This window comes from Aythya fuligula, chromosome 4, assembly GCF_009819795.1.
Source record: "Aythya fuligula isolate bAytFul2 chromosome 4, bAytFul2.pri, whole genome shotgun sequence".
In the NCBI taxonomy this organism is placed as follows: Eukaryota; Metazoa; Chordata; class Aves; order Anseriformes; family Anatidae; genus Aythya; species Aythya fuligula.
In genome coordinates, this window is record NC_045562.1 from 34,083,381 (window position 1) to 34,110,763 (window position 27,383).

Here is a 27,383-nt window from a genome sequence, read left to right on the forward strand (position 1 = left end):
ATTCCGAAGCCTGTTAACTCCCTGGAGCAGCTGATAGTTAAAGACTTATTTCCGCTTTTCTAACAATTTCCTGGTTTGCATAACAATCCTAAGAGAAACACACTCAAGAAGTTTTCCAGCACAGAGAGATTTCGTCTCCAACGTACTTCGAGTTTCAAGGCACAGAATATATTTGTATATAATTACAATAACTTCAGGGATATATTTCTTTACAAATATATTTACATATAAATATGTATCAGCTACTTGTTTTAAAACAAGATTATTTGCCATATCCAGGAAATACAAAACACTGGTTTATGCCTGGCGCTTAACTCATGCCATTGTGAATAAAAAGGGGGGAGGGAAGGGGTTTAATGTTTAATTTCCTGTTAAAAACACACACAGGATAAAATCTTCCAAAGAGCAGTTATAAAACATGCATTTGTTAGCCAAGAAACTAGGTAAATATGGAACGAAGCCCAGGCTCACTTTTATTCGTTCCCCCCCTCTCCTAAGAACAAAGTAACTGAAGGCCACGGGGCGTACTTGGAGGCAGCGAGCTCTCCTCGGCGCTTGGATAATTAGTCAGCCTGCCCGATTTCTGTACCATGTAACCAATCTGGTGGGGTAGTTCCTCAGGTATTGCAGTGATGCAACCCGGCCCAAAGTACCACCTTTCAATGCGTGCCATGCACCTGCCAAATAAGTGCCCATTGCACCATCTCCTGACTGCCTTCCTGACACAGCGAGCAGCTAAGACACACATACAGTACGCGCTAGCATGTAGCCTGGACCTGTCAAAAGCTGGCTTCTAGCAACATCATATTTGCAATACTGCTACCTTCAGTAGCAGCTGGAGATACTATGGAGAATATTTTTTAGAAGTCACAAGGAGAAATATTATTTTCAGATCCCACTGAAACTCAGTGCTCTATGTCCTGGAACTGTGACTGGAACCACGTGTAACAGCTTGTTAGGCTAGTCTGCAATGCACCACACTGCGACTCCCAGACAAGCACCAAATTTCCATGCAACAATTACAGCCTTATAACTATCCCACTCCTCTATGTTCAGATACCTGAATGACAAAAGTATGGACTGTATGCAGGAGAAACGGAACGTTTATCACATACTTTTCAACAGTATCACTGCATTTTTGGATCTTACAATAAGGATAACCCATCAAATACTTTCTGTCCACTGTGTCAGGGCCAAAGCCACGTCCTCAGTGCACACTTTGAGACACAGAACTGGAGAAGAGCTGTGGTATTTCTTGTGACCTGCTGTGATTCACATTCAAAATCAGATGTAAACAACTCTGTGAGCGTATTCAGTTTTGGTTTCGTTTTTTTTTTGGCTTTTTTTTTTTTTTTTTTTTTTCTCCCAACAGAGGTTAGTTTTATTGCAGCAGATACAGTTCAAGAGCTTTCTTAGTTTTTGGTAGATTATTCAAATTAACACAGTGTAAGCTTTTTAAGTGGATGTACCTTAAATACTTTCTAGTCTATACATTTCATTGCATATTTGATGCAGGGAAAGAAAGGCACAGAAATTACATATCTCTAGTGAATTCAACCTGATGACAGGCGTGCTGAGTTTCTTGCAAACTGTATAAAACTGGCTTTCAGACAATAAACTGTTCTGAGTTTATATCTAAAATTTGCACTTACAGCTGTTGTGGGTATTTGTGCTCTTTCCTTAACAAATTAACCACCGTTGACCACTGATTTAATGACAGTTCATCAGCAAATCTCATGCTACTGCATGAGTTCAAAATCTTCCTGTTTATTTTCACTGGCTGATAACTGGACTTTGTGCCCTAATCCCATGATTCTCCATGTGAAAAGATAATTGACTAACAACATCAGTAGGGAGAACAGGGATAGGGTGGAGAAAATCTGTAGCACAAAATGAGGACTTGCCTTTTCAGTACTATATGTACCCCCAAGCACAGAAATTTCAGGAAAATGGTTACTTCTCTGGCCAACAGTCAGAATATATGATGTATACCCTTTGCCTCTCTGTATGCTGCTATTGCAGACTGCATGCTAAAACAAGATTTTTTTTTTTCTTCTGAAGTCAGACAAGTTTACGAGTATTTACTGCTAGTAACACCAAGGTATTACAGATTCAAGTGAAGTATTAGTATTCTCTAGTGCAGCAGTGACCTGAGCCTTTAATCCAGATGAATTTAACAGTAGAGTGCATTAGCTCTTCTCATAAAAGATTTGCTTTAATTTTAGTTCTCTCTCCATTTATCTTATGGCTGTGTAATCTTCAGTAGAGGTCAAAGAGATTTCCCCAAAGAAACAGGAGCTGCTTCTTTTTCAGAAGCAAAAAAGCATATTTAAGACAGTTCGCCCTACTTTTAAACATATGCCACAAGACAGTACTCTATACTCTCCTTTCCCTGTACTCTCCTTGTTTCTTTACATGTTTCAAAGCAATTAAACAAGCATGTATGTGCATGCACACACATATACAAATGAAACATGAAATGAAAACACCTACTGAAGATAGGATATGCAATAACACCAATATGCTGCAAAGACCGAAAAAGTTATTAACATCTTACCATCATCCAGCTCAAGACAGAGATTGTACACAGCCAGTGGCCTTTTAATACGTTGTCCTTGTCTTCTCGATTGCCTTGGTGGGGCATTTGGAGGAGACACTGGCATAGAGATTGGCTCAGGGAAAGTGGCATCAGGCAGGGTTTTGAAAATCTGCAATCAAGAACACAAAGGGTGTTAATTATTTATCACAAAGAGCAACCTGTGTAATGCAACTGTAAACCATTATCAAACAACATTTGTTTTGGATTTCATTCAAAGCAGGCAGGAGCCAAAAATCCATTCCTTCAAGTTTGAGAGTATGCCGTGGGTCTTTAATGAGTGCTTTTAAAATAAATAAATAAATAGATATAAAATGAAAATAAGCAAGAACACTGTCTACACTTTAACCAAGCTGCAAATCAGTTAATCCAAAGACAAAATATGTGCAGCCATGCTTGCCAGCTAGGATGGAGGAAAAGGGGAAAGAGGGAGATGAACCAGCCACCAGGAAGTTTTAGAATTTTAGCTAGGACCTATAATGTTGCCAGAATATCCATGTTAGTTTTCAAAATTTATGATATCACTATAATATCTGCCAGTTATAAAAAAAAAAAAAAAAAAGAAAGAAAAAAAAAAGTCATATTCTTGAAGACAGCAAAGGAAAAATTTTGAGGGGAGGGATTTTTAATGAAAGATACCATAGTAACATACCATGTGAGATTTTTCTCAGACAACCATTGTATATTGATTCATATTTGTATTAAATGATGATACTCACAAAGACACATATAAAAAGGATTGCATTTCTTGTCACCATTTTATCCTTTGAGTCATGGCTATTAGCATATCACCCCTCCATACAAAATACCATGCCAGCTCTCTCTGGATTAACTCGTAACACAAATCTGCTCAAACTGATAGTTTTTTTTAACTGACACATACAAGGCACAGTCTAATGATGCTGATTTACTTCAAGAAAATTATCAGTACACCAATGTACAATTTAACAGCAGCCTTTTACAACTGATCATGGCAGATTCATATGAACAAATTAGCTTCATAATTTTTCATCAAAATCAAACCGGCAGATGAAGAAAAACACAAACAGCACCTGTACGAAAAAAAAAAAAAAAAAAAAAAAAAACTGTGTCTGTAGGGCACCTTGCAGTAACACAACATGGTAATATAACAAGACATAATGAAACAGCATGTGGTGCTCTTTTACCCTGCAATTTTATGTAGTCAGGTATCCATGTAGGAAATATTATAAAGAGGGGACTTGTAATGAATCTTCAAAGGAGAAGCTTTTTATGAAGCAGAAATTCATGCAGAAGTCAGAAAGAGATGCCACAGATAACACATTTTTGGATTATTACAGCATATCTCAGCTGCAGCACGAAGCTAAAAGCCAGCCAGGCTACTCTATGCATGAGAAAAATGCCATAATCATCTTGTGGTAAGGCAGTCAAGACATCATGTCAAAATTATAAGACTATATGCTGGCCTGTTAGTCCTGAATATTACACATACAGAAATGAAATGACCCAGGAACCCACATATACACCAGCTTATATCCACTTAATGATCACTTTCATCCTGGCAGGTTGATGACTGCGGTGTACAAAATCATCAGAAACATCATTCTCCATGAGAACCGTGGAAGAAAGATCGTATCACCCAAAATAGGCAGCAGCAGGCAGGAAGCCTATACATGGTATACAAATGTTCCAGTGGAAATACTACCTTCCTTCCCAGAAGGTGAATGTCACCCTGGAGGAGAAGGGAAAATGAGGAAATTTGAACTTCCCCATCCCAGTTACAAGAAAACTGGCTCCCACTCCTTCACATGCTAATGTACAGGGATTATGAGAGAGCACCAAAATCAAGCAAGGAACTCACTCTAAACAAAGTACTTATAAAGGAGAAAGTGCTGTCCCCTGCACAGACACAGCATCTCTCTCAGACAGTGACAAAGGTCTAATTGTGCTCAGAGTGCTAAAACTATTTTTTTAAACCATGATGCAATATGTAATAATGAAATCTAACATGCACCTACATGGCATTTGGCTAACAGTACCACACTGCCCCCTTATGTGTAAACACAAGGCTAGACTAAGCAGTTTTAGGAATAATATTTGCTTCTGAAAAATCCAAAAGCACCAAAAATTTTAAATGCCATCTTTTTCATGGACTAAATGTTGTGTCTGGACCCTCTGCTAAATAACTCTCCTCCAAGAGGTTGCAGCATGTTGTTTAATATGTCACATTCCCCAGCTGTATTTATTTGTACAGCCTTAACCAGGCATCTCCACTGAAATTAATGATGGTAAGAACAAGTATTCCCCAGGACTGGCTTGAAAGAGATGAGCTTTCGCATATGCATTTAGGTGACTTGCATAGCTTGCAGTAAATTTCTTTAGCACCTCTCAGAAATATTTCAATATATTCTAATAAAACTACTAGCATGAGTAACAGAGTCGCAAAAGCAAAACACAATCAAGAAAACCATAAAGGGGATTCTTACTTAACGATAACCAGAGCCAGACATGCAATAGGACAATGAATTGGAGGCAGATAATGAATCCAAGCAAATTTCTAACTGTAAGTCGCTCTGTGATGTGAAAAAATAGTGGGTGGTTTGTTCTGTTTTATATGGGGAAAAAAACCTACACAACAAACAGGAGAAATAACAAGCAAGCAGTGAAGTTCCACTTCAGGCAGTACTTCTCCAACACATGCTAACTAACTCCGCAACAGTACTTGTGCCAGACAGTCAGGAGCTCCCCAGAAGAGTCATCCTTCCCCTACCAACAAAATTTAGTGGCACTGAGTCTTCTCTTTCACTGTCAGGAACTTCTCAGAAGATTGATTTTCCTCTTCTCAGAAATTCCTAGATCTTCACTGAAATGGCCATAGCTAAAAACTGGCTAAAAATATGCATTACCAGCATACCACCTCTACTGTTAATATTTTCAGGCCTGCCAGCAGCAGAGCTGTGCACCAGTGTTTCCCACAGTACTGCTGTGCAACCCCAGTGCCAACCAGTAACTGTACTGGGCAGTCCAAGTTCCCTTCTGCAGACAAATGCTCAGGTGGGCATCAGGCCTCACTCACCTCTCACCTTCTTGGCATGGCAGATGATTAGAAAGTTTCATTTCTGAGCTACAATTAGTAAGTGAGATTTTGTTTTCTAAGGAGCAGAGAACTCCTGGGCAGCATGTGTCCAGCCGCTCTCTACACTCAGTGAGACCAGGGCAAGGGTACGCATGAACTCCATCCTCTCACTCATGCATCCCTTTGAAGCAATGCTATAAGGTCTAGCACTTCTTTGCTTGTGCTCATGTTTAATACGTGTCTCCATAGAGAAGGGATTCCTGAAAGAGGTTAGATATGAACTAGAGAATGCAACTGCTTGACTATCTGCAGAGCAAACTGACCCAGAGCACATTGAGACACTGAAAGTGTCACTGAAATCACCAAGCAACATGAGTTGCCCTGTAGGACTCTAAAGACAACAAACAAACAAACAACAGCCCACCACCACCACTAGAAAGATCACTAGGGTTTGGGTTTTTGTTTTTGTTTCTTCTTTTAATACACAAAAGAAGCAGGAAACACCCTCACATGTTGCACAAATAAAAAAAGTTTTGGAATCAGTCTTGCTCTTTCAAGCTGCTCATTAACTATTTGGTATTTGGTACTTACTTTGGTATTTCCTTCTTCTATTTCCATTAGGAAAATAAAATTAAATGCAGCTAAAATTAAATACATCCTGACCTGCATTTTCAGCAGCAGCAATCTCTTTAAGTTGCATGCCAAAGCTACAGCTAAAACCATAGTTTTGCAAAGGTGAGCATCTGAAAAGCAAGTGTAAGATCAACCTCAGCCCTTAGATATGCATGCACAGTATTCAGCTTCACTTCCACACTTTCTTTAAGTTTGCTTTGTTTAAATAGACAAGATATTTTTCATCAAACCTAAACAGGTATTTTCTGCTGCTCTGACAGAAGCATTGTAATGTTTCACTGAGAATGGGGGGAATGGACACATATTTTAGTTCAGTTGCAGGGAGAAATGTTTGGGGTTTGTTTAATTCAATTTTGCTCTTAGCCTTACTGATTTTTCAAATACTGTATAAATGTTTCACAGACTAATACAAGATGCCTACTATGAGAGATCTGTTATCAGTACATTGCCTATGCACAGAAGACAAAATTCAAAATCACATACAAGTAATGGCTTAGAAGAGCACCAACAACTGAACTAACATTTCAGTACTTTGACTTACTTGCAGAACAATATGGGACCACACCTGACTAAGTTTCAAAATCTCTTCTTGCACTGCAAGCTGTGGCTCTCAGATGCATCACAAGGCAACCGCAGTAGGGCAGAATCCCTTCTGTGGGAGAACAGGGCTGGAACATGCTATTTAATGGAAGATTTCTTTGCTGCTCCAAATAAAGCCTCCCTTCAAGTGAAAAAAAATCAGACCTACCATCATCACTCATCTGTATTGCAGAAGTTACCACAGCTTACACAAAGACAAGAATGAAGTCTGTTCTTTGAATTACCTCATTCAAGAAGCAATAAAAATGTATTAAACTAGCCTCCAAGGTTAAGGACTTCCCAATCACATACAGCGTTACATAGTTTTTGTGGCTAGGGCCAAACTGCTCTAGATTTATAGAATACTTCTCTACAATTTAATTCTCAGAAGCATTAGCATTCTGCTCTTCATCTACTTGAGGGCAAACCTGGATGCTAAGCGAAACAATTTACATATGGGAGAACACTGACACGTAGCGCTCAAAATGCACAGAAAACAGACCAAAAATTTTATCAAACAATAAACCTGTTAGTCATTCCTATCCCAGTTCATTCACTATTTTAAATGGTTGTCTAGGTTTGATTGTATATGAAAGTGGAATTTAAAGATGCACACTGTGTTAAGTGGTGGATCAGTCTCCAAGCCTGCAGTGCAAAAGCTACAACAACAAAAAAAAAAGATGAAACTCTTGTTGAGCTACTTAAAACTGCGGCATGTTTGACCTATTTCTCTCTACGCAATAGTACAGAACAGATACTTTATAGGGCTAAACAAACCACAAACCATCTTGGATATGTACCGCTAATAACAGCCCTCTCTACAACAGTGAGCCCAAGACCATCCCTACACACAACCATTCCAGTTCCTAAACCGGTGTCCCACAAAGTCTCTGGAAGCATTTCTTGAGAGTAATGAGCCAAATTCAACATATTATCATACTGTATTCTACCAGCAGATCCATATGGCAGCAGCCCAAGGAATTTTGCCAGATTCCTCTTAATCTGCAACAACAGTGTTGGCCTCTAGATCCTGAGCTCTTGCTAGAGCTGATTTTAGAAATTCAAAAAACCCATCGGTAGGAGTATTTAACTAAGCCTATTCCACAATTTTATAACTAAATGTATAGTTGTACATGGAAATGCAGATTAGATTCTACTGCTACAAGAGGATACTGATCTGTTCATTCTGGTCTCAAGCAGAACTAATTAATGAATATCAGTATGTTTGCCAGGAATCACTTTAGGAAAAGACCCAGACATCAGGTCATCTCTGTCTGCTTTGTATCACTGGGGTAATTAAAATTTCTTCTAAAAATCAGTGGGAGGCAAAAGCAAGGACAGAGTGGGATGAAAAAGAGGGGGGAAAAACTGGAGGCTTAGTAATAGAGCTAATGAGGATAAAATTATAAAAACCATTAACAGCTTAAAGCTGTGCCATAATTCTGTTGCAAGACAAACCCCTCATTCACTCTCATAACACCTACTACACAGAAGATGAATCTATTTTCTTTGGATACACAAACAAGAACTGGAGTACCAGAAGTTGTTGTCTAATGCAAAAGGAGACTAGAACATGCAAGGTTACTTTGAATTCTTTGAAATTCAGCTCTGGGTATAGCCTCCTCTACGACAATCATATTTTTAGAGTAAAGTATTTCTCAAGACAAAAAGAAAACCAGTTCAAGATTTTATCTGGGTAATTTCCCTTCAGCAGCTGATTTGCAGTTGGTAAATAAAAGAAACATACACAGACACTTCAACTGATGTTTATTGAACAATATAAAATGCCATCCACCCAGGCCACATATACTCCTCTACCCTCGTACATTTTATGGCTATTGTACTCCTTGTATTTCCATTATAATTGTCTACAGTATATGTCAATCTATTCTATAAATTAGCAGCTAATGGGATACAGCAAGAGAAACATCACCACCATGGCCTTTTCTTGACTTAGCTTCTTTTCAATGTAATGTAGACTCAATTCAGGGTTTGATCCACCAACCTGTAAAAAATATATATATATTTATATTTATATTAGAGACAAAAGTGCTTAAGAAAGAAAAAAAACCGTTTTAGTTATTCACAATGTGCTCTTACCTTGATACAGTTCCCATGCATTTTTTCCTCTTACAATAATGAAGACAGTCATTGTGCCATTCTTTTTGCCATTTTCTGCAAACATAAAGTAACATTTTTTATGTTAAGTTATAATTTTACTGCAGATAGAAGCATTTCAGGATATGCAAGGTGAAAATAAGCATCTTAAAATATTGACATAAAAAGGGCAACTCAGCCACTAATATTCTAATTTTTAATCCATAAAATCCAATTCTGTAAGATTTACAGCTCCAGATTTATTTTTTTTTAATTTGAAGGGATTGCAGAAGGTAACAGGAGCTACTAAAATTAAAAGCTCAATCATAACAGCAATTACAAAAGATTAACTTCTGGAAAGACAGAAGTTGTATTTCTAAACAGATTGCATCAATTCTAACAGTTTAATAAAATTTCTAAAATTAAACATTATTGAAAACTTTTTTTTATATATAAAATGTGGTTTCTTTCTTTTTGCATTTAAATTTATTAAAGACTGTATTAGATCAACCTGTTTCTTTCCTGGTTTTAGTCAACATGATCCATTTATTGTTTTCAAACACAATTCAATGAAATATAAAAACATTTGCACTAGAAATTATTGACATCTACATAGAATTTGTGTTCAGTACACATAATGTGAAGCTCATTATTTCTCCACATCATATTAAACATTTTTGAAAATATAAAATTCAATAAAAATTATCAACAACTTAGAATATCTAAGTCACTTACCTTTCTAAGTTACCACTGTGTCCACTTCAATACGGATGTGCCTGCCTTGAAGTAGTTATCCCAACTTTGGAACTTCAGCAGCCGTATGCTATAAAATACGATTTGCTGCACACTGGCTTCTGTGAGACTGCATAGGATGCAAATTTTCTGAAGCTTTGGATTTTGAGGCTTGAATTCCGCTACATACCACAAACACCTTTTTACAATATTCACTAACATTATATTTGAAAAAAATATAAACTCAGCTTAAGAGTTGAGAGATGCCTGAAGCTAAGCCTCTGGAGGGCCACAACCCAGAAAGCATCCATAATACTCTTGATGTTGCCTGGCGCACTCTATTTAGTTACAGTGCAACAGAGTGTGCAGCTTGAAAACAACCCTAGTAGAAGTCAAAACTAGAAACAGGAAACACCCTTGGTTGAGAGCCAACAGACAACCCACAAAGCTCTAAAATAAATAAATAAACAAACAAATCCAAGACCGCCTTTTCTTCTCTGCAAAGACACCATTTGCAGAGACAATCTGCCTAGCAGCCTGACTACCCATAACTGAACGAAACACTGCTTTTAGGGATTTGTGGACACTGAGTCCCAGTATTGTAATCAAATAATGTACTGCCAATTTTAATGCAAAAGGATTAGGTTTAGTGCTCCAGACAAACTATTAGAGTGACGGTAGAACTGAGGGGAATTTCAGACAAACCTGAAGTATATGCAGACTCTAACAGACACTCATTTGGTCTGACTACCTTGAACCCTGTAGTTCACATTGGAGCTTTAATGAAGAAACTAAACATAGCCTGTAAAACATGACATTGCAGTCTGGAGGACAACTGTGGAAGGATGAAAGGAAAAAAAAAAAAAAAAGAACATACCAAGGTTAGAAACACGTGTCCTTTGATCGCTTGCAAATTATGAGTTTGTTGACTCAGCCTTTCTAAAAGTAGCACTCCTGATACAAAGCCTGCAGCTTCCACTGTATCACATCTCGCTCCCCTTTTAACAATTCACGAGAAGAATGCTCCTGATAGCAGCCCATTCACTGCTGTGAATTGCATTCACAAGCAATCCATTTTATTCATTGGAGGAAATGAGAGAGTTAACAATACACCAGGCTTGAAACACCTACACATTTATCCACCGCACCAGCAGAAACAGCATATTCACCTTCTTTTCTGTGCTCACCTATTGTAACTCACACCAAGGAGAGTATTTTAAAAAAGGTTGTCCTTCCGTATTACAGCTACACATATTAGCTTTGCCTATCTTGTTTAGTTACAGGAAATACTTAAAAGAACAACAACAGAAAAAGCCTTTAAATTGAAAGATTAAATACTCAATCCAATTACCCAGCTTTCTAAAACATAACATAATCTTAGTTACTAAACGAAAAATAATGCAGAATGAGAATATTTGCATGTATTTGCTCTTATGAAAAGCATGAGAAGCCCTGTGAGGTTAAAAGGCAGCATTTACAAATGTAAGCCAACAGCCATTAAAAGCAACAAATATGGCCAAACACACAAACCTGATCTCCCCTCTATTTGTAATGAATAAATACATACACATGCTTACAAATACAAATAAATATATGTGGTAAAATCTGGTTTTCTCCAAATTCTATACACCACAATATGAATAATTATAAAACCCTGTATTTGACACCCTACTATAATGTCATTGTACAAAGCATCAGAATGAAATGTCAAGATCTTCGGAGATGACACTGTTCCAACTGTCCCACACAGCCAGTATTTTCTTCTCTGATAATTTCCCTGTTGCCATTACAAGGATTTATATCATCCTTATGTTGTACAGTGTTTTCTGGTCTTTGTTTTTGTTAAAATCCATTTCTTATCTTACATTATGACTGTAAGGTCTTTGAAGGCAAAGAATATATTCTTTGTTTGTATGTCCAGCATCCACTGCAATGAAGTACTGATGCCTCATTAGTGTAAATAGCATACACACAAAAATACTAGGAATAAACACTTATCAGCTGACTGTCACATCTTGTTTATTCAAAAATTCATTAAATGGACTGAAATACACTAACCCCTTTAGTAGGGCAAAAGCTTACTGGAATTCTGAAGAGTACATACAGAAACACAAGCACATACTGCACGATTACCCAGTGCTCTGTCATTAGCAATGATCAGGCAGCATGCCATTCAGATCGGTTTACCCAATTTAAAGGGGAAAAAAATTGTCAATTCAATGGTTCACTTACCATTGAAAACTGCAGTACAGTATAGTTCTTAGGTCACATATAAGAATTTACTCTTTAAACTCTTCAGGAGTGCAACAACTTTTCCCCTCTCACAATAGCCCTGGAGTTTTCATAATTATTTTTTTGTATCAAAATTTTACTTAAGAGCACCCATTCTAGCATTCTCCATAAGGCTTTCTCCTTTGAATCCCCCCTCCACACATGCAAGCACAGGATCCTGAGTGTCTAGACTGAAGTAAATGTTAGCCAGCTGAATTCCACTCTCTTATCATCACTTCTATTTACTTACTTACAAAGCACTGTCTGTGGAGCAGTGGAAGATGAGGACTGCATCACTCAGAAATTTGGTATGAATTTGAATGAAGTTTCTTCAAATTAACTGGAGGTAACACAGGCCCATCAAGAAGACAGAAGTGTATGTCCGTATTACTTGTAAGGTGCCACATATTTGTAGTGCAACACCTCAGCAGGCTATTTTCAACCCCTGTAAGAATGACTTTTGTTTTGATTTTCTTTTTTAATCTGTTTACTCACAGTGTGTTTTGTGTCTTTTGGAGCAGTCTAATGCATTTGGAGCATACCAATCCAGGTATTGATCCAGACTCTTTAATGTCATCAACTACAGTCACACATACAAATGGAGACTTCATATACAATCTTCTCACAGTATGCACAAACTACATTAAGACTTTGAAATCAGCAGTCTTTAAAAAAAAAAAAAAAAAAAAAAAAAAAAAGATTTACAGTCAATTAAAACATAACATGTGGATTTCATATGGAAGTGCTTTCTACTATCCACAGAGCAGAGAAACAGTTTGAAGAGTTTGCACATGCTATAGTGAAATGAAAGAGCTGCTGTGACTTCCACCAGAAAACATTAAGTTCTTTGTTGTGCTTGCTGCTCTTTCTGGTTTAGACCCAGCCAATTACTAAAGGATGTGCTTTAAGTACAGGAATAGTTTCAATGACACTTCTGATTAGTTATGCTCTTTAAGTTATGCACATACTGAATACCCTCCTTAAGTGAAGCTCATGTTTCCTTGCAAATTCTACTTTACTGGAGATGACTTACTGTATTTTTTTTCCCTAAGTCAAACATTTGTTGATTTGAAAAACATTCAGCTTGAGTAGGTTTTCAAATTTCTGCACCGCAGCAAACCACCACAATTACAATGCATTGCTTCTTCGTCTCCCTTTCCAGCCAAAGACAAAGCAACACAAAAGATGAAACAAGTCTCCTCTAGTATTTCTCTTATGTCCCTTTACCAGCACTTCAAAAGATCTGCTGTGTTGTCAAAAATAGTCTTAGTTCAGAGGCTGGCAGTGCCACTATGCCCCTAAAGGCTCTAAAGCACTTACTTGCTGAGAATTGCTTTAAACATGCACATGGCCACACCTCAGTGCTACTTTATGCTTTAAAATGAACATCTGACTTCACCTGTTTCTATTTGTCCCATCGCATGAACACTGCAGGTATTATACACTGTGATATGTTTTAAGACTAAGGATTTTCCAGGTGTTACTACACGAAGTTGATGTTGGCTTAAGAGCTCAGTATTATTATTTTTTTCTCTTTCCTTTAGTTTAATAAAAAATATAAATGGGCCTACTTTTTTTTTAAAAAAAGTGCTTCATAGAAAAATGCTTGTCATATAACTGTTTCAAACAAAACATATAGCTAAAACAAATATGTATTTTGTCTAATATATGTAAAATTTTTGCCCCTTTTAAGTAGACAAATACAGAAAACAAGTGAAAACAGAATCTACCCTTTGTACTGGAGACATTGAATTTTTCAGAATTAACATCGTCTGAGCTAACCTTACCTATAAGTTGCCAACTTTTTTTTAAAAAAAAAAGGTATGTTTTGCCATGCCCAGTGCCTTTCACAATACTCTGGCTTCCCAGATTCTTTCCGTCTAGCCCCTCTCTTTTCTCTTCTAATTTACTTCCACTGTAATTTTAATCTTCTTTCTGTTTTTGCAGTCTTGCTATTTGTACTCACTATTCTTCCTTCCCCCATATGCTGGTTTACATATTCTAGTCCCACTGAGATTTTTATCCCAACCTCCTCACTCATCTTCTTTCATTTCAGAGCCTTCTTTTTTTATCCTGTGTTGTTGGTTTTTTTCCTCTTCAAACAATGTTCAGGCAATTAAGAAACCAAAATGGCTCATATTACCACTGAGGCATCTCTCAATGGCAAATAAATAACCCCTTTGAATTGTGGCATTTGTTCCAATGGGATACCAAAACATTATCACGAACAGCAAGAACACGTGCATGCTATTCAGGAATTCTTGGAGCGTACTGCCATTCTTCCTCCATGCAAGTCACAAAACAAGACTAGAAGAGCTGAGATGACCAAGATATCTAGTCTGTTAAACCCTGGGGAAGAAAAACTAATTTACACCTCTGAAATTCATTTAGGAGAAGAGAGGAAGAGAAAGCAAAATCTGGGTTTTGGTCCAAACTGACTATAGTTATTCATTGCAGGATTACTTAAAGGCCAAGCATTGCACAAACACAGCTGTAGCCATCCCCCGAGTTCATCATCTCAGAAAGTGAATACTAAGGGAAGGTTTAGCTTCAAAGCAAAATGAACATGATCACTAGATACCAACATGAATTTATCGATGCCTTTTTAGTGAAGGGAAGGACATGGGTCACAGAAACCAAAGGAGACCAGACAGATATGGCAAGGGAGAAGGAACAAGACAGCCGTGTATGAAATGACACTGACATTAAGGGCCTGAAAAACAAAGACGAACAAGAGTGCACGCAGCCACTCAGCAAAAACATCACAATTCGAAGTGAAACTACAGTCCATTGAATATTAAAGCTGAATATGTTCCTACTTTGCCTGGCATATCTGGCTGGCCTTTCCCTACAGCCATAGTGCAGTAGCAAGCAAGATAATTCACAGGTCTTATTTTTCTCTAGACTGGCCTCTCTTCCACTACTGGTGGTTCTGAGAAAAGATCTCAGATTGGGTCTAGATTTTTTGCTTTTTTCTTTCAGTAGAGATCTGCTTCTACAACTCATCTTCTGCTTGGAGACTGAGAAATACTCTTACTAGAAGAGACTTATCCATAACTGTCAAGAATAAGATCTGAACAATTGTTTCCTTACTGCTCTTCTGTCCTCCATCTAGTCTCAATGATTGCATGGTCCTAGTGCCAGTTAAGTAACACAGCAGGCTGCATAGTCTAGTAGCCAGCATTCAAGTCTCAGCTTTGGTTTGATTTTGCCTAACATCCCCTCCTCAACCTACCATAATTGGTTCAGATCCATGGTTTGGAAGCATGTATGCAGCTTTCAAACAAAGTAAAAATGTGACATTGGTTTCTGGCTAGTATGAAATAAATGTACTTATCAATAAAGTATATAAAATAAAAAAAGCAGCTTATGCGTTAAGATATTTTTATCTCAGGGCAAGTCCCCATCTCCAGCTTTCCATATATAAATTGAATAGAAATTCTCTAATCACTCAGCAGAGTGATGATAGTGGAATGACTACACCAGGATTTCAAAGCTAGTAACAGTTAGCTACGGATCCTCCCAAAACTGAATCGTAGATCTCCTTCAGTAAAGCTGTCCACAGAGCAAGACAAAATGAACGTTGATGGAATTTAAAAATGTTTGAGGAATCGTAACCATTTTAACCACTTGGCTTAACAAGTTACTGTATTTAAACTGGAATTACAATAGCTATTTCTTCTACAGTCTGGAATTTTGTTAACCTTTTCATTTGCTACAGGGGGAAAGAGATGCCTCTCTGCAGTCTGTCAGGGCTGTAAATTACAAAGGGATGAAGTGTTGCTTCAGGTTTCTGTCAGCGTGCCTCCATCTTGACTCCACCACACTTCTGTAATTCCAGACTTACCATATATTAGCAGAAGCAACTAAAAGTTAGCAGAGGCAGAGTAGTTGTTGATGAGATATTTGAAAGCTTTTAACCTACAGCTGCTGACTTCTCCTAGGACTTCACTAGGGCTATGAATAAAATAATTAATAATCATAATAATAATCATAAACCCAACTCACGCAAGACTCTTAGAAAGTCTGAAATGCAGAGAATTCAGAATAATTTAAAATGAACATTAGATTGACAAGAAGCCTATCTGCCCTTAACAGTAGATCCTTGGTCTGCCCTAGAAGAAGAAGGCTCACTTATAAAAGCAACATATTCAAATTGACCAAACATTTTTGTCATGCCTTAAAACACGCCTCTCTTTTGTCTTTGCTATAAATACACAGAGGTCACACTTTGGGCTTCCTTCCCTCTTGGAAGCAGCTCTAGTGTGGGACAGAAGTTGCTGTAGGCAGACCGCTGATGGCAAGTTCGCTGTTAGAAATAACAGTGAAAAGATAGAAATCCCTTTAAAAAAATTATAGCCTTCCAGTTCTAAAGAAGGCATAAAAACAAGGAATTATGGAAAATGATGCGGTATCTTTTTTATGTATTTTCCATTCCCTGCTTCTCCACATTTTCAGAGGAGCAAGAAAGGTGAGTACAACCAATGTTTCAAATGTGAAATTGATGTCCAGTTTCTAAGGGCATGTGAACGAGCAGGCAAAACAATAAGCTGGTGCTAATATGTGGTGATCTAGTGATTTTAATAGGCAGAACTAAACCCAGCCTCCATATGCCATTACAAACACCTTGGCTCTGCTCACTCTCTATTCACTTTTTCTTAATTTGTGTGGTCACTATAGTAGCTACAAAATCATGGCCTTACTGCACTGTTTACCTTCACTTATAAGGTAAAAAATGGCTTTACACATCTTGGAATATTTATTTCTTAGGACTTGAGCCACATCTGCTGCACAATAATTTCCCAGTGGAACAATACTGTATCTGCTCAAGGTGTATGTGGGGGCAGCATCACACCCTAAGTCAACTAAGCCAACAAAACACGCCATGTAGATAAAGCTATGCCAAAAGAAGTTTTGCCTAGCCTGTGTTATTCAGGGAGGTGGCAAAATTGCATTTAAGAAAAACTTGTGACAGACGTTATTTAAAGTAGATAAGACTCAACTTAGATAGCCAATTTCAACACTGTTAACCTTTAAAAGAAATAACTATTTCACTGCTCACAGTGCTTAAGAAGTAAGAGGGGAAAAAGCACATGCTGAAATTTTTCCAAAGCACTTTTTTTTTTTTTTTCTTTTTTGAAAATAAGAGTAAGGTGGATACTGCCCATCCTCCCAGCACAAGCAGCGCATCTCAAACACCCAGTTCCAAAAGTCAACTTAGTCACAAGGGACTCCCAAAGAAAAACCCAAGCAAAGGGACACCGGTAAAAGATTTATTTATCTATTACAAATTCCAGGGCTCAGACTGTGTGCAGTGCAAGCAGATATTCTGGACAGTTATCTTGTATGGGTATGGTGCCTTAGTAACCAGCAGCTGCCACAACAACAGCAACTTCCATTTTCAGTATTACCTCAAACGCAAAGGCTTAAAATAACACACATTCAGCTGAAAATGAATGAAATGTTAATACCTGGCTCTCTCATAATGCTTTTTAAAACCCACAAAATTCAGAGTACAGTAAAATCTTTTTTTTTTTTTTTCTTCTTATTTTTTTTTAAACCATGTAAACTCTGAGAAAAAATACGACAGAACAATTAATACAGTGAAACCTTAGAGTACTTAAAGAGCTAAAACTGGGCCTGGGCTTTTTCTTTTCCCGTTTTGTATCACTTCTGCTCACAAAAAAGGCATATACAATTATCATAACGAAAATCTGTTTCCATACTATACACACAGAAGCACAGCTACCACCAGGAAATATGCATCCTGAAATGTCAGTTCACCTATGAACCAGGATATTTATTGAGTATAAATAGGCAAAAGTGTACAGCATACAGAGGATATTCTTTAGAGCTAAGTTGTAATGTCACATTTAACCCCATGCTACCCATTAAGCCTACCCCATGCTACCCATTAAGCAGAACATTTGAAACAATACTCAAGAAACATGGAGATGCTTCAAAACTTACCTTTTCATGGTTTTCTATAAGGATTTCAACAACTATGTTCTGAAACTTCAGGTCCATGATGGCTGCTACAGTTTCTTCCTGTGGCCTCATTAAGGTTGGTCCAAATACTACCCCTAAATTTGCTACCGTCATTAGATTCCTCTTGGCATGCTTTGAAACACTATTTGAAAAGAATTGAAGGAAAAAACAGGAAATAGGTTATGAAAATTTTCCATTACTGTTGGAAACTGCAGTCTACTTTACAAATGAAAACATTACATTTCCTTAATCCATGTTTTAGAAGTTCTTTTTATGCAAAGTTTCTTCAAATAAAGTCATACTGAACTGTGGAAAACAGAAAATCCATTCTTCCACTGTCAATTTAAAAACAAAAGCTGTCTCTTTCTGAACTTAAATATATAAAATGCACTTAGCCTTGGACCCAGGCAAGTGTGAAACCAACTTAAATTTGCTAACAGATCTCCACTATTCACTTTGTCAGAATTTGTGAAAAGAAAGTATAATGTTCACCTTCTCACTTCAATCAAACCCTCAACTGCTGGCAAGACTGCTAAAGTAAATACTTATATGGCTTCATTAACAGATTAGATTTCTGCCTTTACCTCCAAAATATACACAGCATGAGTCAAACGCCTTGTCTGCTTTTGCACATTTGCTGCTTTGTATTGTGTATGACAGCATCAAGATGGGCTTAAGCTCCAGGCACGGTAACCAGGCTATTTGTAGTAAAACAAAGGTAAGGACAAGGGTTCTGACAAGGCAGGAAAGCAGGTAACAGCACTTACTTTGCTAAATGTTTCACCAAAATGTCCAGCATCTCTTTGTTCTTTTCTGGGAGCTTATGGACCAAGAAGTGAACAGCATTAACTCGAGATTCAGGACTTCCACTTTCTACGGGACATAGAAACAAATAAGCATCTCATTAAAGAAAATAATAATCCACAGAAACATAAAGCTTCTTCCAACTCTGCACAGAAACATACTGCATATACTTCGCTTGAATGACTACGTCTCCAAACAGCAAAAGTGAACACATGCTTTGTTTTCACAAATAGTCTTGTTCCAGAATTATTATTTTATTTACTTATTTTGTGAACCAATCTTTCAATCCACCTGCAAAAGTATGCCTTTGTTCCTCTATATGTAAAAATTGTCAGATTCTAGTTCTTGTTTTGCTGCCTCAGACTCATCTGCTTTCAAATATACTGTGAAGTGAGAAGTGTTGTTTCTGGGTGCCACCTTCTCTTTGCAAAAACCTGAAGTGCAATTGTACTACTTCACACGTTACCATTAACTGATTGTCCTCGCCACTAGAATTTAATTTTGTTGGTACTATGCAGCTAGTAATACTGCATCTATGCTACCTTGCATTAGAGACTGCATAAAACAACACTTGCTGAAGATTAATCTGCTCAGAAAGACAAAAACTAATGATCCCTGAAGACAAAGAAGAATAATGATGCAAAAAAAAAAAAAAAATCCTGAGTGAGATTACTATGATAAAGGGTCCCGAATAACAATGCCATCCCACTCTAGTACAGCACAGAGAGTAACAATAAGCAAGGGCCTTTTTATGTTTTTGTGTTGAATTCAATAACTTTGCCCCCATATGTTTCACTATCACACAAATTCTTGAAAACAAGAATTTGTAAAAGGTGGAAATAAACCACATTCCTACCTGTCAAGGTTATATTAAACCACAAAACTACATAGTGGCTTACAGTGAGAAGAGTGGAATCATTTTTCTTGTATATAACATACTTAGTACAAGGTAAATAAACAGAAAAAAATAGAATCTACCATGAATGCAAGGTTTTGACACTGGGACTGCTCATCAGGTCCCATTTTACTCCAAGGCAACTTTGATTGTTAAGTGTATTTCATAAAATACCCACCTTATTTCTTTCAGTGCATATTCCTACAGATTATTTTTTATTATTGTTATTATTCTTTGCACATTGCTACGCATTTTAGGGTCACTTTTTTTTATTCTTTTGCAGTGAACACCTCTGCATAAATTGCAAGATAAAAAAGTTACCAAAACACAAAATGTTTAGCTCCTTGTCAGCTAATCAAAATTAGGACAGTCATAAAAACTTTAGGCTTCTTTAAAACAAGAATACTTCACAAATATGTGAAAACACAAGCCCTAATTAGAGGATGGCTAAGCAACTTAATCTAATTACTATCTACTGTGATCTGTATCACAGTAAAAGAAAATTGGAAGGAGAATTTTTTGTTTTGATCTTAATATATATATATATATAATATAAAATAGTTTCAGAGAAAAGGATATTCCTTACTATTCCTGGCATTGTTTTTTTTTTTTTATAGCCAACATAGGAAACAACAGTGCATACCTATTTTTAAGTATGCCGTAACTCAGATCTGCAATGTTGATTAAATTTTCCTCCCCGTTACATAGAATCAGCCTCTCAAAATTGTTTACTACTTATGAACACTGTACTATTTAAAACATGTAATTCTAATAATTTCTTTTACAAAGGAGACTATAAAATAGAGAAGGGAAAATGCTGTGAGAAACTGATGGCAAAACTTCACTGATCAAAAAAATTATTTTAACATTTTAACAAGTGGGCAGACTCACCATCTAGGTAATAAAATCTTGAATTTTGTTTAAGCACTTGGCTTCTGAAACGTGTTTTGGCAATGAATTTCATGGGCTAATTCTCATTATGAATTAAGGGCCACAAGCGAATATATTCTGCAGTCCTGAAAAGTCATTACAGCAAACCGAAAAAGATAAAGCAATTGTCTCAAAGTTTATATTAATTTTGCTTTCCACAGTTTGCCAGAAGTGCTACAGGCTGGAAAGAAAATCAGCTAAATATCTGTTTGATACTTTGCCAAAGGTTTCTTATACTCTTTCTGTCCTCTTCCAAAAAATTCCATGTACATTAGATACCATACAGCTGAACTACAAATGCTGTTCTGCCTTTTCCAAGTCTGTGTTTGAACTGCCATCGTGTAATCTGGCCTGTTCGTTCCTTTCTTCAACTAATATATGAGGGGAACATTTGAGGCAGCCTGGATACAGACTAACAAGGCACTGAAAACAAGGGTCAGGCAATTATACCTTCAGGATTTAAATGAGCCCAAGTTGACATATTTTCTTTTACTAAGCTTCTACTCTATAAATGGAAGAAAAAACATCTCGGTCCAAGTAGAATTTTATCATTATACAATTAATGTAATAAGAATGAAATGTTTAGAATGTATAACCAAAAGCTTTGGCATAGAAGTGAAAATCATGCTATGCTATGTCTGTCACAAACTTGTCCTTCAATAGTCACATCACTTGTGACACGTACTAAAACTGAACACAGGTTAAAACTTCTGTACTCTTAAAACTTTTATTATTTTTATTCCTTTATTTTTACTGGGTCGAAGAATTTTTCTGAAACTGTATTTACTGCATGCTCCTAAGGCCACAACTATAAGAAAATATTTCTATTTGAACTACTGTCAAATATTTACTGGCAGGAATGATGAATTCTCCATGCAACTCATACGTCATCAGTGGCTCTGGAAGGCTTCTGTAAAACAAGGATGACATAATAAGTTTATCCATATTCCTTTCCATCTGTATTTATTCTAAGTAGGATTTTTTTTTTTAAACATTTAGTAGCATAGTCCTTGTATGGGAGGAAAGCGTTGTTATGGTAGCCCTTGATTTTAATGACTTTCAGTACAAATGGAAAACTAGGAAATCAGGAAAAACTGAGGAAAATAAGACTAAATACATCCACTCATACTCCATGAACTGAAGCGATGCCTCCAATCTATCATAAGCACCTTTCCAAATTACAACACTGAGACCATTTTACAGCTGAATATTGTAACATGCATACTATGTAATTCAACCTACCTAAGGGTTTTTAAAATACAGAGGCAAAGCCAATGCCTTGTTGTAAAGAAAAAAAGGACATACAGTTAAGTTGCTGAACAGCAAACTTAAATCCACAAATTCAAACTTCTAAAGCATTTCAAATGGAAAAATTGAAAACCTTAGTCATCAGTGAAAAAGGTACCAAATAACGCAAACCAGAGTTAAAACATCAGAGTTAAAACCTTTGTTTATTAAGCTGACTCCATGACTGATGCTCACAGAATACCAGAATAAGCACCGAGATGGGAAATACTGTAAGCAGGAAATATTTAATCTAGTGCACACTATTTTTATTCTTTCTTACATTACCAATGACTTTTATCTTCAAAAAAATTTCTTCAGCATTCTTTGATATGGTTTAAATAATAGTAAGAGATTAAAAATACTGTATTTGCGATATGCTATAAGAGATACAGGAAAGTTCTATGTTCTTAGGCAATTAAGTAAAATATCTCGATCAAGAATCAGCCAAGTCATTTAAACATCTAAGATTCCTACTTTTCACACTCAGAATATTATTACTATTTCACTAGAATATCAGGAACACCAGTCAGAAGAAAAAGAGGAAGACATTAAAAAAATTCATAACCTTTCCCCTTTTCATTCTACCACGTTAAAACACAAAAAGGCAGAAAACTCCTGTAATAATCTCAGCTGACAGTAATGACTCTTAGCAAGTTTACCAACAGTTCAGATCTCCAAACCATCAGAGAAGTGCTTATGTATCTAACACAAAATTGTTTTGGGGCTTGTCTCACATGAACACAAGTATTAGTTTTGCTAAATTATTTTGCTTACCCCAAGAAAAATAACGAACATGACATTTGCACAAAATACACCTCTGTTCATACAAGGAAACATAACATAATCTCTGTTATTTGCTTTTCTTAACACATCGCATGTGAGAATTAAAATACAAAATTCACCATCTCAAAAAAAATAAATGAGAGAGAGGCTTACCGCAGATACTGCTTCATAGCACTAGTAATTGTCTTCACTTCCCAATCTACAGAGTTTTCCAGATCAACTTCGTTGCAGGTTTTTGCATCTACAAAATAATCAGGAAGTGAAGAGGGGCACTAAAAAGGTGATTCTAAATCAGCATGCCCTATATGAACTGGAACACGTTAGATTTGATTATGCATTTGCTCACATGAATGTGGCAGCAGTATGTCCATTTTACTATTAATTAATACTAACGAGACTTAATATCCAAACCTCTTTATAAATTCTACTAATGTATTTTATTATAGAAAGCACTTTACTGATTATTTTTTCTTTAATGAAGGATTAAAAATCACTTTCATGTGAAATGATCTCTATAGCAATTGCTATTTTCACACCTTTAATTAAACTGGAAGATGTACACAAACACAAAAAGATGTACATAAACAGTTTAGAAAAAAGACCTAGTAAGGATAACTTATCGTTTTCATTATTTAAAACACAAATACACTGAGAAATCTTTTCTAATCTTTTTCATAGTTTTCCGTATAAACAGTTATTTTGGGCTGCTGACAAAAATAGCCAACTGCAATGTGACTGCCTTTACCGTGTGAAAACCTTTAAAAGGTGCTCCAAAAGTAGAAAAAGGGCTGTTCTCTACTAGTAAGTTTTCTCTACAAGATGGCTTTAATGTCTCCCTTACTTGATCAGTTTTAGCCAAGGGGAAAAATATTTTCTTGCTTGACAATTTGTTCATTTTCTCAAAGCTCCTCCCATCTTTTATCCAGCTACTTGGTAAAGTCTCATAACATGAAATGCCGTATGCCTGAATGATCAATCAGCTGAAGAGTTTTTGACAAAACATTGGAAAGAGGACAGCACAATGAAATGTTTTGCAACTAAAAAAAAGTTATGTCTCAAAACAAGAAGCAATAGCTATTTGACAGTCAAGAAGATCACATGTATGTGGCCAAATTAGCTCAATGTATTTTGTACCTTCAAGTACTTGAGCTTTATTATTATTTTATGTTCCTGTCAGTCGCAACAGTAAACTGAAACAACAGTGAGTGACACAGATTACATGTTGAACCATTCATACAACTCAGAATTCATTTGTTATTTTGCTTGTCAGACAAACAACAGACACATTTAAAAAATCAAATTAGGATCCCTGATTAAAGGTACAGTCCTTTTACTGGGACTAAATAATACTGTTCCAAAGGCTGTGCCAAGCAATTATTTCTGTAACTGAATATTCTCCCTCATTATATCAATTATTTAAATCCCATTTTAAAATACAAGTCAGGTTACATTTTCAACCAAAATTGTTAGTAGTCAACCACCACCCAAAACCCTCAAGCCTGTTTCAGGAAAACATTTATATTTTTCTTCTTTTTAGCATGCTAGTTTCTTCTGCTTTCAAATCTCTTTTTGGAGAAGAAAACCTTTCTGTAAAGTTCATTAAACATTTTTTTTTTTATTAAACCACTATGTGATATCCAGTGATTTTAAATAACTGGATATTCAAGTATTCAGTTAATAATCATCAGCTCTCCAATAGTCATTAGTTCTTCTTTACAGTCAAGGGACATACTCAGTTATATAGAACTTTGTGGTGATGAATTTGAGGACTAAAAAATCTGAACATCTCAATTTCAAAACAAGGCTCTTCAAAAAATGTATGGTATTGATGAAATATTTCATACCTCTTTGGGGAAAAAAAGAAAAAAAGAAAATTAAATTTAGCCCTGCTACCAACTAGTGTGACTGTAAAAATGCCCTTTTTGAAGGCCCATTAAAGACTTTTTTTTCCACTTTTAGTTTGACAGTTGCCATACACAGCTCCTTGCCCCACCACTCCATACACATTTATACCCATGCAAACATACACAAATTTACTCATACATACAAAACAATATATATTTGACTGTTCCTATTTTTCCCTCCTCAAACATCTCAGACTAGTATACGAACTGGAACTTCAACCAAGATTTCAAAATCAACTCCATTAGTTTTCATGCTATTTGTTCACATCACAGCCACTGTGCATTGAATGGCAATTTTACACCTACAAAAATAACTATGCACATTTATGGAACAGTTTTTGACAGATCAACTCTAAATTTCATGCAAATCTTTCTGACAATAAGGGAGCTCAGTTTATAAAACCAGTCCACTTCACTAAACTAGGTTAGAATTAGACTCTCTACTTTCATAGGCAGTATGCCCACTGTAGGAGTGTATGCAGACTGTATATAAAATAAAAAGGAATTCAGTTTTGAAAGCTGCCTGTTTTGAAAAGGCAGAGGTATGACAATGTTTTCCACTACAAAATGTAATGTCTGGCATTTTTCACGACAGGCAGCATCAGAAATCAAAACTGAACTTGTCAGTAGAAACGTGAAGTCCTTAGCAGTCTCTTCACCTTGAGCAAGGGTCTATATGAAAGCTGACTTTGTACTACGAACTCATAGTTGTATGAAATATACGTAGGCAGTTTGTATGAAATGAACCACATCAGAGCTAGTATTCAGATCACAGATGAGACAGGAATTGGAATTGGTCCCTAACACCTTTGAAGAACTGAGCTTTCTAATGGCTCACAACACACTGAACTGCTTATAACAAAGAGCCCCAGAACACTGGAAGCCATAACTACGTATATCCCTATTTACAGAGTGAGGCATCAAATTAATGTAACATTTACCTGGAAACATGCTGAATGCCTTATTCATCAAATGCCTTTATCACTCAAATTTAGACAAGGTTACTGCTGCAAAATAGACCACCACAGCACAGTCCTGGTTACAAGCAACTTCAAGGACTAAGTTAATTGCACAAGTAAGTTGTGGTGTTTTGTTGTTATTGTTTGTGTTGTGTTTTGTTTTGTTTGTTTGTTTGTTTAAGCAGAATTGTATATTTAATTGTTGAATGTTATTTTACAGAGGACTTAATTACATTCTTTTTTTTTATATTAAATACGTAAATCTGTGCATTCACAGTATTAGAAAATCAGGCCTGCATATATATATTTGTTCTTATACTCTCTTGACTCTCAATTCACTTTCCCAAATTTTATAGAAAATATTCTAAGAAAGAGATAGAACCTATATGCTGTTAATGTCCTTGGTTACCATTTGGAAGACTTTTTTGCAGTTAGGGCCTTTCAGACAGTGAACCTCACGGTCAATGACAGGTAGCTTAAAATACTTTGAAATATTATCAAACATTTTAAAATACAGAAAGTTAATATGAGGTTTTATGATTCTGAAAGGAACTTTCATATAAAAGGGTATCTAAGAGTATACCCAGAGACAAAGGATTAAAGATTAATCAGTCATTTTAAATTCTCTGTACCACTGTATATCAAAAAGAAACCCTCTTTATTCTTCTCTAAGGACAGACAGATAAAGAGCACAGATAGAATCACTTTCAACAAATCACCTGAAAAAGAGCACCTGCTTGCACCCTAACTTTTTTCTGTTCGGTATTTGGCTCGTCTTGTTACCACTGTATTCCTCCTACTTCACATAACTATATGAATTTTTGGAATGATAAAAAATATATATTTCTAATTAAAATAAATAAATAAATAAAGGCAGGTGATGGAATCCCTAGTAAACTCTTCCAGCTGCTACTGAACCACTGGCAACATGAATCCATTTAATTTTGTTCTGACTAATGGCACAGAGGAAAATTTACCTGCTAGATCTGCATGCCCAAAGTAAGCCAGTAAGTGTAAAAGTGAAAAACATCTTAGGATATCAAATGCATCTTATCAAGATCCTCTGAGTGACAGCTAATCAGTCTTTCCATGGTCAATGGCTAAAAATGGTTAGTGTTTATCGAGGCTAATTCCAACACAGATAAACAACCATGAGGATCTGCTATATATCATTTTTATTAATCCCAGTTTGTATTAAAAAAAAAAAAAAAAAAATCTTTTGCTACAATACTTTAAAGATACAGGCAGGTTTATGTGCACTAATGGAGAACTTCAGAGTGCTGTTAATATTGATTAAAGTAAGATACCAGAAATTAATATTTAGCAAGGTCATTATGACAGATTGATATGACATACAGGCCCTCAAGCCTGATGTCTTGTCATTTCTGAAAAGACAGCCTGTTTGGGGGGAAGAAAAAAAAAAGGGAAGGAAAAGAAAAAGTCTTACAGGTGGCACTGAACTGACAGCAGCATATAATATAAAAGCGCTTTGTCATTCACATAATGTCTGGGGTAATGAAATGAATTCACTTTCTGGCTTCCTCCAGTTTGCCGTGCCAAAGAACACTGTGTTATCAGCACAGATGGAGCATGCATGGTTCTGGAGAAGAGCCTGGTGCAAACTGCAAACAAGCTTCTTTGCATACCAATGAATCCCTGAGAATCAGACCTTTGCTGTCAAGTGACAGGTTTGGAAGCTCTATAAAAATGAACTAATCCCAGTGGTCTTGTCTGACTGCATGTACTGTCAGTGCTCAGGACAAGAAATTGGGAAACACTGCACATCTTGCAGTCATGGCTACTACTTTGGTGAGAGATAGCAGGCAGACTAGGGATTTCATCCAGGTGCCAATACCTCTTTTTTTTGTTC

General features: G+C 36.4%; 1 protein-coding gene across 1 annotated transcript in view; it reads right to left on the minus strand.

Moving 5' to 3' along the window:
* The window catches only part of ARHGAP10 (Rho GTPase activating protein 10), a 141,667-nt gene that overhangs the window by 33,972 nt on the left and 80,312 nt on the right, over positions 1 to 27,383 (minus strand). The window contains exons 15-19 of the mRNA XM_032186866.1: positions 22,804 to 22,891; positions 21,432 to 21,490; positions 18,719 to 18,824; positions 17,934 to 18,093; positions 2,558 to 2,708 (exon numbers count right to left, since the gene is read on the minus strand). Coding sequence (XP_032042757.1) covers positions 2,558 to 2,708; positions 17,934 to 18,093; positions 18,719 to 18,824; positions 21,432 to 21,490; positions 22,804 to 22,891 — 564 coding nt within the window. The remainder of the gene's footprint in view (positions 1 to 2,557; positions 2,709 to 17,933; positions 18,094 to 18,718; positions 18,825 to 21,431; positions 21,491 to 22,803; positions 22,892 to 27,383) is intronic.